Source organism: Gymnoscopelus microlampas (genome assembly GCF_963454915.1).
Source record: "Gymnoscopelus microlampas genome assembly, chromosome: 13".
Classification (NCBI taxonomy): domain Eukaryota; kingdom Metazoa; phylum Chordata; class Actinopteri; order Myctophiformes; family Myctophidae; genus Gymnoscopelus; species Gymnoscopelus microlampas.
Genome location: NC_139950.1, coordinates 8,748,809 through 8,765,963, shown reverse-complemented (window position 1 = coordinate 8,765,963; position 17,155 = coordinate 8,748,809). Strand labels below are relative to the sequence as shown.

General features: G+C 42.2%; 1 protein-coding gene across 2 annotated transcripts in view; it reads right to left on the bottom strand.

Moving 5' to 3' along the window:
* LOC311058910 (poly(ADP-ribose) glycohydrolase-like) overlaps positions 1–17,155 on the bottom strand; it is a 122,602-nt gene that overhangs the window by 37,334 nt on the left and 68,113 nt on the right. For both annotated transcript variants that reach the window (XM_084076441.1, XM_084076442.1), the window contains one exon: positions 6,396–6,543. In XM_084076441.1, the coding sequence (XP_083932567.1) occupies positions 6,396–6,543 (148 nt within the window). The remainder of the gene's footprint in view (positions 1–6,395; positions 6,544–17,155) is intronic.

Here is a 17,155-nt window from a genome sequence, read left to right as displayed (position 1 = left end):
AAAATCCCTTTCAAAATAAAAGCAATACCACTGACACACAGGCCCAATAACAAAATAAAAGCACCTCACATGAATCATACAATCAGCATCAATGCAATACACTCTACTGTACATATGTACACAAAATATAAACAAATGACAGTGCTCTTACAAGGACTGACAGATACAGATATCTCCATATATGGGCATATCAATGCCCATGGGCATTTAGGCTACTGATGACATCAGGGATCTCCATATATGGGCATAAAAGGGACAAGGACTGACAGATGCAGAGATCTCCATATATGGACATAAAAGGGACAAGGACTGACAGAGGCAGAGATCTCCATATATGGGCATAAAAGGGACAAGGACTGACAGATGCAAATATCTCCATATATGGGCATTAAAGGGACACAGGTAGACATCACAGGCGACCAACACATCTATGTCTGACATCATGGACTCCTTATTTGGACGTGACCCATCTTGGGACTCCATATATGGTCATAGCTGACTCAGTGTGACATCACCAAGATGACTCGAACACCTCAGCAGAACGGTATAAAAAGGGCTGCATTCTCATAGCACGTTGGATTAAAACCACAAACTCCAGAATCTACAGGACTCGAGCTCTTCAAGGCGACATCTCCAGAGACTCACAGAGACAGAGACAGCAGGGACAGAGTGAGACACAGAGAAAGACAAAGAGATACAGATACAGATACAGAGACTGGGATAGAGATGCCGCACTGGTCCGTAGCCCTGAAGAAAAAAGGAGCTCGAAAGGCACACCGCTTTCTTGGTTGTGCTGCCGGGCCCGTGGAGGACCAGGTCTACTTTTTTGGAGGGTATCAACAAACGGTGAACAAAGACAAAACAGGTCCAATTGATGTGCATGTCTTCAATACAGCATCTTTGTGCTGGATGACGTTACCCCGAGTGAAAACTAGAAGAGGAAGAAAGAAGAGGCATGTTCCCTCCATGCGCTACGGCCACACAGCTGTGCTGATGGAAGATATCATCTACATCTGGGGTGGGAAAGTGAATTGCGAAATAACAGAAGAAGCCGATTTGTATTATATCAGGGGAGACGCGGACAGCGTTCTTCATGCATTTAATGTTGGCGACCACAGATGGTTCAAGCCCAAGGTTTCTGGAACTGTTCCAGAGGCGAGAAGTGAGCACTCAGCCTGTGTCTTGGGTAAGGTCATGTATATCCATGGAGGACTCACTGAGACTGGCTACACTAATGACATCTACAAGTTGGACACCACCACAATGGTCTGGTCTTTAATTAACGCCAGAGGGCCTCCAGCACCTGTTTCATCATTTCATTCTGCCACCATCATCGGGACAAAGATGTTTGTATTTGGGGGCGTATTGCACCAGGACAACAACATCAGAGTGTTTGACACACAGACCAACTGTTGGCTGAGCACACCTTCTGCAGAGCTTCTTCCAGCACAACGTCAGCGCCATGGAACCTTTGTCTACAATGGAGAGCTGTACATATTTGGCGGATACAGCGTTATTCTGAGACGGCACTTCACAGATCTGTGGAAATTAAATTCCACAGATTTCTCCTGGAAGCAGGTTGAGCCCAAAGGGAAGGACGCTTATTGTTTGGGTAGAAAGCACTGTTGCATGGTGGGAGATCGTGTCGTCGTCTTTGGAGAAACACTCGTTCCACAGATCTTACACTTAAGTCCAAGTCTGCAGACATTATGCGAGCTAGCAGTTATTCAATACGACTTGGACCAGTCGGCACTCCCACGCATCATCGAGTGTGATCTGGCAGCAATGAAGAAAAAAAGACAAAAAAAAACAAAAAAACAACAACAACATACAAACAAAAAACAAAATAGAATGAAAAATGTCAAATAATAAATAAATAAAAACTAGAAAGATGGTCGTGACTCGAGGAAGCCGCTGGGAGAAATAGCGCTGAGGTCATGCAACATGTGATTCAAATTTGGTGTTGATTGGATGTACGTACTTGTAATTACTTTCCTGTTTTTTTCTGCAAACTTCTAAATAAAGTATTCAATCAATCAATCAATTTATGGATTATTTTTATTTTATTTATTTAATTCTTTCCTCCCACAAAATAGCAAGCTAAGGGATTGGACCGAAAATTATCTTTTTTTCACATTTATGGCGACCCCTATGTGTCAAAGTGGAATTACTTTTGGCGCTGCGTTGAGTTCACAACCCTCAAAGAAATTTGGGATTGATTGAGTGTTTTCATCCCATGGGTATATATGTAGATATGTAGTTAGATGCAAATGGGCGTGGCCTATATGGAGAGTTGCGTCATGATCCAAGAAATCCAGGGAAAATGAACGTTTGATTCTATTACCTACGGTTCAAGACTTATTATAAACCAAAACGTAAAGTGAGCTGTAAAAGCACCCATATTGATATCATCAGCAATCTCCATATATGGGCATAAAAGGGACAGGGACAGATACAGAGATCTGGTTGTCCAGAGCCACATAGGCTGCACTAGCGCTCCTGTTTTCGTGTATAGAGGGGCGGGTGTATAGAGGCGCGGAGAGATTGCGCCTGATCCCATTGGTTCACCGATCTGTCCGTCAACCCCCGCCCCGTTAACCCATTAAGACCTGAGGCCGATTCTTAAAATGTTTCTAAATCTCAACAGTTTTTTGAAAAAAATCTGGAAAATATATTTTCGAGATTTTTTAAAAATAGCCCAAAGAAATCTTAAAATGAGACGCAGATGCGCCCCCGGTCTTAATGGGTTAACACAACATTATGAGCGACGCCCACTGCACTCTGGTTGGTTGGGGAAATGAAACACTTCCTATACCGGGTACACCGGACGCGCTCCTCCAGGCTTTTATTATTTAGCAAAACTAAACAATAAAAGCCTGGAGATTGAGGCTAAGAGCCACAGATCCGTCCGCTATGCCCATATATGGCCATGTGCATGTATGGGACCGACCGACTTCAAACTCGGCGCGCGCGCAGCGACAAGGACTCCAGATAGTGCGGTGCCCGCCGTCGAGTAGGTCGGATATCCAGTTGTCCAGAACTGCCAATGCAACCAACATGCCGCCCATACGGCCTATATGGACATTCCAATATATGGGCCTATACTGATGACTTTATTCAGTATTTAGACATTTGATATTCATTTTATCAGACACGCCCCCTTCCTGTACAAACCCATTATAACTCCACTCCACAAAAAAAACGTACTTAAGAGTAGTTCACCCCTAAAATGACTTATTTTCCATCTATTACACATGCAATGAAGCCTTGAATTCATGGAGACTTTTTGAGTCTCCTACCAGATAAGACTCCGCCGGTCATCAAATTGTCAGCTCAGGAATGTGACGAAAACAGGAAACTCTCCGTGAATTCAAGGCTTCGTGGGGTGTGTAATTGATAGAAAATAAGTCATTTTTTGGGTGAACTACTCCTTTAAGTACAGTACTTGAGTAAGTGTACTTTTCACCACCGCTTGTTGCATAACAATAAAGAGATTGGACCATTTCATGCAAAATGTTCAGTGAACTCTTTGAACCTTACAAAGGTGTGTGTGTGTGTGTGTGTGTGTGTGTGTGTGTGTGTGTGTGTGTGTGTGTGTGTGTGTGTGTGTGTGTGTGTGTGTGTGTGTGTGTGTGTGTGTGTGTGTGTGTGTGTGTGCGCGCGTGTGTGTTCGGATCGCGTTATCTTTGGTTCTGTGTGAAAAAAATCTTTTCAAAACTCATCCAAACTCGTCGTTGGCAGGCTGAGCCATAGCAGAATTTGACGAATCAATTCGTCCATGGCAGTTAATGAGTTAAGGTAAAAAGATGCGTGCGGTGTGCGCGTGCGTGCAGTGCGCGCATGTGACATCATTAAAATACCGTTCGGCCGGAAAGAAAATCACCAATACACCCCTGGTTATGAATATGGGTATTAATTAATTCATTAATACAAAAATAATATCAGCGAATATTCGACTTTGATGTACAGTACAGCGTGGAATAGTGGTTTTGATATTCAATTATCCGAATATTCGACTATTCTGTGAATGCCCTAATGCTAGGCTCGTTGTTTACCAGGTATCCGGTATGTTTCTTTGAGGCACTACGCTGCTCTCTCTGCACTCTTACATATGTGATTACGTACCTTGTTTATTGAATAGAGTTCCTGCTTACTCGGCTTATTCCAACCTCGCAGTTGTTGAAGTCGCTGTGGACACGAGTGTCTGCTAAATGCCTAACGATTTTGGTTCCGTTTGTACACTCTCAGAGTTATGGGGTCGTGGAAATTAAACTAAACTAAATGGAACAGAGCCTTCATTAGTATCAATGGTAACACCTGTGAAGGAAGTGATAATATGGCTGCTGTGCATAGAAACTATTGTAAGGAGTTGAGGCATTACACACTAACTAAATGCCTGCGATTGATTATAAATTGATACGCAACCTATAACTCAACCTGTGGTCCGGGGACCCCATGTGGTTCTTGTGGGGGCTCTGCCGCTAACAAGGGGGGGGTTTACATTATAGACTGCGGGGTCCTGGAGATAAAACATTTCATCAGATGGCGGTTATAGCTTGGGAATAAAAACGTGACAAAATGTTGAATATTTTTTTTAAACATTTTGACGACACAAACCTTGTATGGGGGGGGGGGGGGGGGGTCCCTGGCACAAAATGTTTTCAGGTGGGGGACCACGGGCCAAGAAACATATCAATTTGGGGGAAGTTTGAGGGCCTTGGGGGTGTTCCAGGGGGTCCCCAGCAAAATGTGTTAATACAGCATCACAATAATTGTAACCACTTTTATACCTTTTATACTTGTGGCCAGTACAAAATAGCAGATATACAAGCTCATAGCGCGGCACTTAACTCATTCAGTGCCACAATCCGTCAAATCCGTCACGTGGCCTGACACCGCGTGCGCCACGATCCGTCAAATCAGTCATAAAAAAAATAAAAAATAATAAAAAAATAATAAAAATAAGTAGTTTTTTTTTGGAAAAACATGTTCAGAACCCAAGATATGATGATTTGAAGATTTGCTGCTCCATCCACTCCTTGTTTAACCTATAACTTAAAAAGGCTGTATCTCGCTTCCTAAGCACTTTTTTTTTTACAATGAATTTTGGCTGTGGCACTCAGAGCCAAAATTCCAAAAATAAGCATGGCATTGAATGAGTTAAAAATCGTGAAAATGTGTGCAAATCTTTTTGAACATAATATTTCTTAAAGCGAACATTTGTAACTCATATCTTTGCTTCTGGCGGGGGTCCCTGGAACAAAAATATGTTGACATGGGGCTCCGCGGCCAAACACATATGATTTTTCGGATCCTTGACATGAAAAAGTTTGAAAACCACTGCTTTAGAGACAGGAGAGGGAGAGAGAGAGGGAGATAGAGAGAGAGGGAGAGCTAGCAGGTGTCTGGCAAGCCTTCAATCCCTCCCCCAGATGAAGGGAGGACAGACAGACGCACAGCAGGGGGGGAGGGGACGACCCGAGTCAAATGAAATGAGGAAGCAGCAGACGAGGAGGAAAAGTGGAAGAAAAAGAGATGAAAAGACGTGACAGACCGTCAGGCAACAGGGGGGGTACAGCTACACTGCACACAGGTATTGTTAAGTGTCGTGAGGGATATAATGTGTCCAGAAGCACACGTTGGGGAACGTTCCAGAAAGCAGCAGAGAAGAGGATATCGATGCTGTTCGGGTCAGAAACCCTGCTTTTCCATAATTTCTACTTTTCAAGTTTGTGTTTTTTTTTACCGGAGATTAAGCCCTACTTTGTCATACTACTGTGTCACACAAGAGTAGCAAAAAACAGCCAATCTACGAGATAATTTTTTGGGAGAAAAAGAGGGGAAACTGAAGTTATACTGTAATTGGTCCTCACTAATGCTCATAATATGGAACCATTTTTGTCTACTCAAAGACTGTGGTCTCACAGGAGAGCTTTGGACAGTTCAGAAACCTGCATACCAGTGACAAATCATTTTAGTAAACAAAAAAAAAAGGGATATTTGTCACACTCGTGATAAAAAATAAAAATGGGTCCGCGGCCCACAAATGTGTCCCGAACCACTGTTTGGGAAACACTGGTCTAGATAGCCTTTGACAAATGTTGCTTCCAGCAGGAGTTGAATATGCGACCGCAAAGGCGAAACGGAAGTACATCGGAGGTACAAAGAGTCTGTCAGGAGAGACTACTGTGTGTGTGTGTGTGTGTGTGTGTGTGTGTGTGTGTGTGTGTGTGTGTGTGTGTGTGTGTGTGTGTGTGTGTGTGTGTGTGTGTGTGTGTGTGTGTGTGTGTGTACGTGTGTGTGTGTGTGTGTGTGTGTGTGTGTGTGTGTGTGTGTGTGTGTGTGTGTGTGTGTGTACGTGTGTGTGTGTGTGCGCGTGCGTGTGCGTGTGTTACCTGTGATAATGAGGCACTCGTTGAACTCCAAGGCTTCTGTGAAGAGGCGAGAGATGATGAGTTCGGGGTTGATGAGGAAGCGGATCTCCTCCTGGACCAAACCAAGTCCTGTTACTCCTCCACCTACCAGCCTGTTAGCAAAGTCCACCTGGAGGACACACACACACACTGATTTGTATTACTATACTCAAAATCTTAGGACAGCGTTGAAAATGGCAGAAAATTGCTGAAGAATTGACGAAAACATAGCAGATCTAAAAGCTATTTTAGAGCGGTTATTTTCCGGTGTGCAAGACTGGCATGTAACTCAGTATATAAATCAGGCATAACTCCACACACACACACACACACACACACACACACACACACACACACACATATGCGCACGCACGCACGCACACACACACTTAAAGGAGGAGTTCACCCAAAAAATGACTTATTTTCTATCAATTGCACACCCTATGAAGCCTTGAATCCATGGATTCTTTTTTGTTTTTTGTCGCATTCCTAAGCTAATAATTTGATTCCCGTCTCCTACCGGCTAATGTATCCGGTAGGAGACACAAAGTAGATTATTTGTGTCTCCTACCGGAAATACACACGGTCATCAAATTACCGTCTTAGGTTAGAATGCCACAAAAACAAAAATAAATCCATGAAATCAAGGCTTCATGGGGTGTGTAATTGATAGAAAATAAGTATTTTTTTTTGGGTGAACTCCTCCTTTAAGTGACATTTCATTAAATTACTTTTCAAACTTTCTGTTAGGGCCAGATCAACAACTGCCAGCCAGTCGGCTCGCAGAACCAACCAACCAACCAACCAACCAACCAAACAAACAGAAAATAACGAGAGAGAAAGAAGACTTTCTCTACAGTCCTGTGTTCATTGTTAATTTCTTTCCTGTTGACAGCTCTCTCCAAGGATCCAAAAACCTCTCTGTGACAGTTCAGTGGGACGCGAGACCAGGGGCCCACCGTAGTCATTGTGTGTATACCGGTGCTTGCAGCCCACCCATCGGACCACTTAACGCGGCAGCCTGGGCCGCGTGCGCTTTCAGAGCGTGTTCATTTTCATGATCAATCAATCGATTGTGTTCGGGCTTGGATCGATATACTTGGAGTTCCTATTTATCACAATGAAAACTCAAGTTTTCAAGGTTTTAAAGAAAGCATAACGTGAAGATTTTGTGTTATTTTTTTATATTAACGCTCTCAGTGCCACACAACGAGATAGCCCAAGTTTTTTCTGAATGCCCTCAGTGCCAAGAACGAAGAATCCTGAGTTTAAAAAAAATAAATTAAAATGTTTGGAAAAAAATGTTCAGAACCCAAGACATCATTATCTGAAGATTTGCAGCTCCATCCACTCCTTGTTTAACACATTGGCTGCCATTGACGCAGATCTGCGTTCTTTTGCGCAAAAGACCGCACCCTGCCATTGACGCAGATCTGCGTTCTTTAAAAAAAAAGAAATTCAAAATAAAAGTTTTTTTTTTTTAATTTAAAAAAAAAAACCAAAGACCAATGAGATATGATTTTCCGAAGATTTAGGGTCCTATTCAAGGACCACTTGGAGCAAACCGCTAGTTTCGGAGTGCGGACTAGGCAAGAGGCGTTGCCCCGCAAAATTTGGTATTCTGTGGTACTCCCCCGCCCCGCAAAACACCTGCGCTCCCCGTTACATTATGCATAGGTGTGGTTTGGGCGTTACAATGATAAAACCAATCACCGTGCCAGAAGCCATTGCCTTTAAGAGAAGACTGCGCTAGCCGACATCCGCCGTCATCCCCGATCCCGATCCAATATATGCTCTAGCCTATCTCCCCCTCTGCACTGTTGCCTGGTCTGATTATTATAAGCCACATTGGGCTTGTTTTCCTTCTTTTTTATTTTATTTATCCAAATACATTTTTATATTAATTTGTAGCCTATTGTGTTAACAATAAGCGTGTCATATTAGTCAGATCCGGAATATTATGAAACTTAAAGCCATTTAAAATATTTATACTATTGGTACACACCGGCTGCTCCCAAATAATTAATTACATCATGTTGCCACAACGCTCCTACAGGCACCCACGGACCTCCAGCTGGTCGACCACAGGGCTGGGCAGTGGTACACTGACATACAGTAGCACATGGGTATAATAAATGGAACAGTTTTAGGAAAGGTCTATATGTACTCACTTTGGCTGTTATTGTTCTATTTCCACCATTCTAATGGATTCCAGGGGTGTGTAAACAGGGGTGTGAAGTTGCTCCATAGTTTCCTCTGAAGTGACGCAGTTAAAGTTAACTTATACATCCATATTGTCCCCGTTATCTTTCATCATCCACCTTTGTTCAGTAATCCCGAACAGAGCTACACTTTAAGTTTACATCAATCATATCCTCTCAAACCCAGACACATTGCTGCGATCCGCGGTTTGGGTGGGTTCGGGTCAATCAAATATAGTTATTAATTAATATCGGATAAACCGCGGGTGAAATATTGCGGTAAATAAATTAATGACATCTAATAGCCTATATCTATCCATAAAATAGCTAAATCTCTGCGTGCTTGTGTCTGTGTGAGTGTGTAGAGCAGTGTGCGATGCGATGACAAAATGCATTGATTTAACCTATATGGAATGTCGGTGCTCTTTTTTCTTTTTTTTAAACCGGTGCTGCAGTGGTGGAAAAAGTACTCAAATTCTTTACTTAAGTAAAAGTACCGATACTGCAATATAGAAATACTCTGTTACAAGTAAAAGTCCAGAATTCAAAATTGACTTCAGTAAAAGTACAAAAGTATTGGCATCAAAATGTACTTAAAGTATCAAAAGTAAAAGTATTTGAAAAATATTTCAAAATAGCAGATCTACAAGCTCTCAACGCGTCCACCCTTGAGAGCTTGTAGATCGGCTATTTTCACAACATTTATCTGTGGAACCGAGTCAAACAAAATGGGGGGGGGTCCCCAGTTCAAATATGGTTATTTTGGGGGGTCGATGGCCTGAAAAGATTGAGAACCTTTAACAGTAAACATGAACGTAGCGTTTACGTGGGGAATATAATAATAATATAATATATATAATATATAATATAATAATCACCCGCAGCATGGGTTTAACGACACAGCAGCCAAAATTAAAATCACACTAGATGATCCGATCATCTTATAAAAAATGTAAGTGCTTAAGATTTTAGCCCAAACCCAACGGGACCCGACCCGGGCCGGGTCGACCTTTTTATCCAAATAAATTCATATATTAATTAATTTGTAGCGTATTGTGGTCCCAATAAGCAACGGCTTTCCAAGAGTATATGAAAGCCATTTAAAATAGTTATACTCTTACACAGCTGTTGCCAAATAATTAATCATCAGGGCAGAAGCGCAAAAGTAGGTCAAATCAATCAATCAGCCAGCTGTTTTCTGTCACTGCGCAGCACTCTTTAAAGTTTAAACCAACATGACATATAATGGATCTTCAGACAAATTGGATTATTTCTTCAAATGACAAGAGCAGGCAGCGGCAGTACGAGGTAACATTGAATGTCAATTCAATTCAATTCAATTTTATTATAGTGTCACATCACAACAAGTTGTCTCAAGACACTTTACATGTAGAGAAGAGACCCACAATCCCACCCTGAGCAAGCAATTTTTGCGACAGTGGCAACGAAAACTCTTTCCCATCAAACAAAGTAATCCGAACTGTTTTGTAGCCTACTGCTTATTTTGCTTGCTGAAAGCATGATTTTATTAAGACATGCAGACAGCAATATGGAAAAAACGAAAATATCTCAATTAAAAGTATATTTCGTATAATAACCGAATATCATTCTTAAAATGGTTATGGGGCAGTGTATATATTTATATAGCCCTATTTGCTCCAAGCTGTTTTTTAAATAAAATATAGACTTTTGGAATAGGGATGACTCCTGTTCTTAACAAATTACCAAGATTTAATGCAGCAATTAAGCTTCTTTAGAAAAATGACTGACGGGCTGGGCTGGGTCTAATTTGTCAATTATTTGTCAAGCCGGGCTAAAATATTTAGGGGATATGAAAGCTCTAGTTAGTAGTTTGAAGTGCTCATGTGGCCTTATAGTTGCTTCTTTTTGTTTGCATAGATGCGGTTGCTTATTTCTCAAGGCTGAATGGCAACAGGGCTCATTGTCCAACGCACAAAGCCATTGCAGTGTCTGTGTGCACTTTGCGGGTGGTTTGAGAAACGGGCGGGTGCTTTTAGAATCCACTATCCCCCCTCCCCAAGCCGTACCCATGTGTGGGTTGAGAATGGCAATGTGGGGGAGATAGCAACAACACGCCCACGGGCACACCTCCACACGCAACTAACGGCGTCGGCATAATGGGGGACGGGGAGCGCAGGTAATAGCAGGTGCTAGAATAACATATAGGGGGTGCGCAGCTCCAATTCTCCCTATTTAACGGTAGTAGGGGTGGGCATGTGGTCCTTGAATAGGACCCTTAGACTCCCATCCACTTCCTTGTAACTTAAAAATTCTGTATCTCGGCTCCTAAGTACTTTTTTTTTCTCATTGAAAAAGTCTGGCAGTCTACTGTAGGAAAAAAAAAAAAAGATGGCAGCCAATGTGTTAACTTATAACTGAAAAAGGCTGTATCTCACTTCCTAAGCACTTTTTTTTTACTTTGAAAAAAAAAAGAAATTGCTGGCACAGTATGAACATATGTTTTTATTTAATTGGCACTGAGAGAGTTAATATTATATTATCATTCAAATCTTAGTGTTTTTGCCAGTTATTTGGGGGCCCATTTTCAACCCTAAACCTGGCCCACAGGTTGAAAACCGCTGGTGTATAGTAGGGGTGTGCCGATACACTAATTTCACGAAACGATACGATACGATATTTGGCTCACAACTTCGATACGATTTCGATACGATACGATACGCACTTTTTTTATTATGAAAATATATGGAGGAGAAAAAAAGAAAATGCAAACAAATAATTCTGTTTTTGCATTATTCAGACATGCAAACTTGTAGCTTTTCAGCTACAATAGCCGTTTTGAATCCAAATAGTATGACACCTGACCCGAAAAAAAAACATGTTGTCACTCTTTTCACTTCGGGGCCGTTTGCATGCCTGATTATTATGATTGTAAAAAAAAAAGAAAAAAAAAAAAAAAAAAAAAAATTCCAAAACGATATATTTTTTTTCCAAAACGATACATATCGTCGCGAAAACGTATCGCGATATATCGCGGGACGATATATCGGCACACCCCTAGTGTATAGGGTTAAGTGGTTAAAATGGTTAACACACACTTCTGCCCTTCAATAGACTCTATCCACAGCAGCCATATTGGAAAGAAATTGGGCCTCTTCCTTACTTCCAATTATATTAATGAAGGGTTTTTTCTATTCTGGTCAGGGTGCTGATATTGTGCAGGTTGGCTCACAGGAAACACTCTGCTACACCAGTGGGTCTCAAAGTGTGGTCCAGGGACCCTCATGGTTCCTTGAAGGGGTTCCAAATGCCCCCCTTACTGGGTCTTACGGGTCCATTTGGTTCCATTTGTACACTCTCAGAGTTATAGGGGTCCTTGAAATTTTAAGTTTGAGAACCACTGTGCTACACGAAATGGAACAGAGCCTTAATTAGTATCATTGGTAACACCTGTGAAGGAAGCGAGGAAGTGGCCCAATTTCTTTCCAGTACGGCTGCCGTGCATAGAGCCTATTGAACCGAGGAGAATGTTTACAGCAGGTTCGGAAGCGACTTGTATCCTCCCCCTGATTTAAACGAACGACTCTATTAACGAGCCCTAATTAGCTGCCACCCACGGTGGCCGTTTAACACAGATGAATGTCTCAAAGGATCACAAAGCTTCCTGTCTGCATGGAATCAAATCAGCGTGTTGTTGTGGCAAAACAACACTGAAATTTCACTGTATGCAACAACAAAAACAACACAGAGAACAAGTGTCTTCGTCAGTCCTAATATCTGAATAGACTACAACAGAGAGTTCATTGGTCAGTTCATTGGACTATTAGTTTTAATCGATTATTTAAAGGAAAATTGATTGTAATAAAATAAAACTACAGGAAAGATCACAGGACAGACACTGCTATGTAAGGGTTCCCAAACTTTTCAGCCCGCGACCCCCCAACATAATCTTAATTGAACAGGGGAGGGGACCCCCCACCCTGACATGCACTTGGAATAGGCTCTATGCACAGCAGCCATAGTGTGTAGACATTCACAGGTGTTACCAATGATACTAATGAAGGCTCTGTTCCATTCTGGTCAAACAGAGTCAGGGTGCTGATATTGTGCATGCTGACTCACTGGAAACACACTGCTACACCAGTGGGTCTCAAATTTGGGTCCGGGGATTTCCAAATTGCCCCTTACGGCTGTGTAACTCTGAGAGTGTACAAATGGAACCAAATGGACCCGTAAGGGTCCATTTGGTTCCATTTGTACACTCAGAGTTATAGGGGTCGTGGAAATTAAACTAAACTAAATGGAACAGAGCCTTCATTAGTATCATTGGTAACACCTGTGAAGGAAGTGATAATATGGCTGCTGTGCATAGAAACTATTGTAAGTTGAGGCATTACACATTTAGTTTGAGGCGTTGTGAGCTTGTAGATCGGCTATTTTCGCAATGTCTGCCTCTTTCTTACGTAATATTAATCAATCTGGCCAATATGGTATTAAAAAGGTCTTAAAAGTAATTAAATTATAAATTTAGAAATGTGCAGATACCCTGTATACACTTAACTCATTCACTGCCTGAATTATTTCTGGCCGCGTTCGCCCACTGCCAAGATTTTTCATTGAAAAAAAAAAGTACTCAGGAGCCGAGATACAGCATTTTTAAGTTTTAAGTTAACAAGGAAGTGGATGGGAGTCTAAATCTTCGAAAAATCATATATCCTTGGTCTTTGGGTCAAATAAAAAATATGTAAAAAAGAAAAGAAGTCGTTTTAGTGTTTCTAGGCAGGCATGGCTTATGGGACAGAAGTCGTTTTAGTCGTTCTAGGCAGGGAATGAGTTAAACTGTATGTTGTTGTTGAGTGAGAAAACAATGTTTCACATGATTAAGCTAATTATCTGGGGACCCCCCAAAATAATTTGGAGGGCTCCCTGGGGGTCCCGACCCACTGCTATGTGGGATAACACCAAGATCATATCCGACTTAAGCCCGGTTTGTACTTTGTCGCACGCCGGTGTTGTGCACTGAACACAGCAGATCTACAAGCCCACACAATGCGTCGCATCCGCAATAGGTTGTTGGCTTGTAGATCTGCTAACGTTCGCCACGCCAAACCCCATCGTACAACAAAGCATAAATAGGCTCTATTCACAGCAGCCATATTATGAAGACATTCACAGGTGTTACCAATGATACCAATGAAGGCTCTGTTCCATTCTGGTCAAACAGAGTCAGGGTGCTAATATTGTGCATGTTGGCCTACTGGAAACACCAGTGGGTCTACAGTTGGGGTCCAGGGACCCTCATGGGATTCCAAATGGCCCCTTACAGATGTGTAACTCTGAGAGTGTACAAATGGAACCAAATGGACCCGTAAGGGTCCATTTGGTTCCATTTGTACACTCTCAGAGTTATGGGGGTCGTGGAAACCACTGTGCTAGACTAAATGGAACAGAGCCTTCATTAGTATCATTGGTAACACCTGTGAATGTCTTCATAATATGGCTGCTGTGAATAGAGCCTATTAGGCCATTACTCTTTGTCCAACTAGAGGAAGAAGAAGGCCATTTGCATATCTAGATGGTAGATGCTACTGCCAGAGACACGTGGACTCCGAGACAGTGGAAGATCGGGCTAAAGCAACGGAGAGATAAACCTAAGTGACGTTCCCGATCGTCTGTTATCTGGACCGCGGTCGACGGATGATGATGATAATTTTAAATCTAATCTGCGTTCTTTTTTTGTCAGTGTCAGTAATGGATCTCGGTGCACAGGGGTGTATAGTGGAGCCAGAGCGCCCCCACAGTGTTTTTTAAGCAGCTTCACTGAAGGCCAACTGCCCTGTCTGTGCCTGCACGAGAAAGCGTGTGCGTTCCCCCACTTAACCCATTAAGACCGGGAAGTTCGGGAACGCACCTGTGTCATTTTAAGACTTCTTTGGCTATACAAAAATAGCAGATATACGTACAAGCTCATTAAATCAAATCTTTACTTCTGGGGGTCCTTGGAACAAAACAAATTTGAGATGGGGGGGTCCGCGGACAAATACATATCATTTTGGGTGGTCCTTGACATGAAAAGAGTTTGAGAACCACTGATATTATACAGTAGCAACACGTTTCTGGGGATTCTACAAATGTCACAACAGTTTTTTGAAGCAAAAAAAAAACATACCCAAAACAATACCCAAAATATCTATTTGGCTGTGGACCTCCATCTCAAAATATTTTGTTCCAGGGACCCCCAGTATAGTTTTAACCGAGTACACACATTTCAATGTTTGATATACATCCTCTTCTGTATCGGGGTCCACTTGAAAATCTCAAAAGTGCGTTTTCAGAGCATGTTTTATTTTAGTCATCAATCAATCGCTTTTGTTCTGGCTCGGATCAATATACTGTTAAGTTCCTATTTATCACAATAGAAACTCATTTGTCATGGTTAAGTCCCAACATACCATGAAGATTATTTTGTTTAGTTTAGTTTAGTTTTCACATAATTCTTTTTATAGATAAATAGCAGATCTACAAGCTCACGCCGCGCTTGTAGATCTGCTATTTTTGGAATGGCCAAAGAAATGTTAAAATGACACAGATGCGTTCCCGGTCTTAAAGGGTTAACATGGTGGCCCTGTTGCATATCAATGGAGTAAAGTGCTACCGCTGCTAACGAGACAGCAGACAATAGAATGACTTCAGGAAGTGAGACGCCAATACGGACCAATACACACGCCTGAGAGCCGCGCTACGAGCTTGTAGATCTGATGTTTTTGAAGAGTCTTGAATACTGCAAATATTTGAACATATACCCTTTTAAAGCTAACATTTTAACTCAAATCTTTGCTTCTGGAGGTCCCTGGATCCCTATTTCTGTTTTTTTTAATAACCCAAAGAAATCGTAAAAAAAAAAGAACATGTACGCAGTGGCATAAAGTAACTAAGTACATTTACTCAAGTACTGTACTTAAAGTAATGCTAGGTAACTTTTTCAATAAAACTAAAGTTAAATTGTATATCTTTTGTGAGTGGCAAATGTTTCACAACACCCACTACATGAATTTCACCCCCGAAAGCCTTTTATTTATATATTTTCTATTGAACGTTGCCGGGGTTGACTGTCCCGCGAAAATGACGTCTTGAGGTACATTTTAGTACTTTTACTTTTGGTACTTTAAGCACATTTTGAAACCAATAATATAAGTACATTTTTAATTCCGGACTTTTGCTTGTAGCGGAGTACTTCTACATTGCAGTATTGACACTTTTACTTAAGTAAAACATTCGAGTACTTTTCCCAACACTGCATTTACGTCACCAACAAAAACAAATCACACTCAAGCTCGGTGGCCAGAATGTGAAACCCAACTGGTGGGGTCAGTGACACACAGAGAGCACATTAACATGGTGGCCCTGTTGCATATCAATGGAGAGTAAGTGCTGCGGCCGCTAACGAGACAGCAGGCCAGACAATAGAGTGACTTCAGGAAAAGTGAGACGCCAATACGGACCAATACACACGTCTTGCTCCTTAAACGCCGCCGTCAAACTGCCAAGCCAGCGCCCCCCCCCCCCCCCCCCCCCCCCCACCCCGACGACGGATTGACCCCGCGAGGAGGTGGGCTCCCCTCCTCGTCAGATATTCCCCCATGAATAACTAAATATCTATATATTCTGTCTATCTGCGTGTATGTATCATGTCTTTCTTGGACAGTGGGTCGCGTGCGTGCGTGCGTGCGTGCGTGCGTGCGTGCGTGCGTGCGTGCGTGCGTGCGTGCGTGCGTGCGTGCGTGCGTGCGTGCGTGCGTGCGTGTGTATTGTCCCTACAAGTATAGTAGAATAGGCTCTATGCACAGCAGCCATATTGGGAATGAATTGGGTCCCTTCCTTACTTCCTTTGCAGGTGTTACCAATGATAGTTAGTAATTAAGGCTCTGTTCCATTTAGTGTGGCATAGTGGTTGTCTTATTTTCAAGGACCCCCATAACTCTGAGAGTGTACAAATGGAACCAAATGGACCCTTACGGGTCAATTTGGTTCCATTTGTACACTCTCAGAGTTACACACCCACCATAAGGGGCCATTTGGGAACCAAAATGTAGTGTTTCTAGTGAGCCAACATGCACGATATCAACACCTGACCAGAATGGAACAGAGCCTTCATTAATATCATTGGTAACACCTGTGAAGGAAGTAAGAAGAGGCCCAATTTCTCTCCAAAATGGTCGCTGTGCATAGAGCCTATTTGAGGTTGGAGATTTAGGTTTAGGATCAGACATTTAGAAGTTAGGTTTAGGGATTAGAGACAGACTGATGCATACATGTGCGTGCAACGTCATTATAATAATACAAACACATTTGATTTGTAATGCACTTTACATTTTAAACAAAGTCCAAAGTGCTGTGGAATAAAAAAACCTTTGCATAAAAACAACATAAAATCACAACTGTAATAGCTAGGGGGAAGGGGAAAAAAATGTTAAAAGCAGACCAGCTGCTCTGTAAGGGTATAGGTGTACTCAGTGCCGCGCTATGAGCTTGAAGATCTGGCTACTGGCTATACTTTTTGAG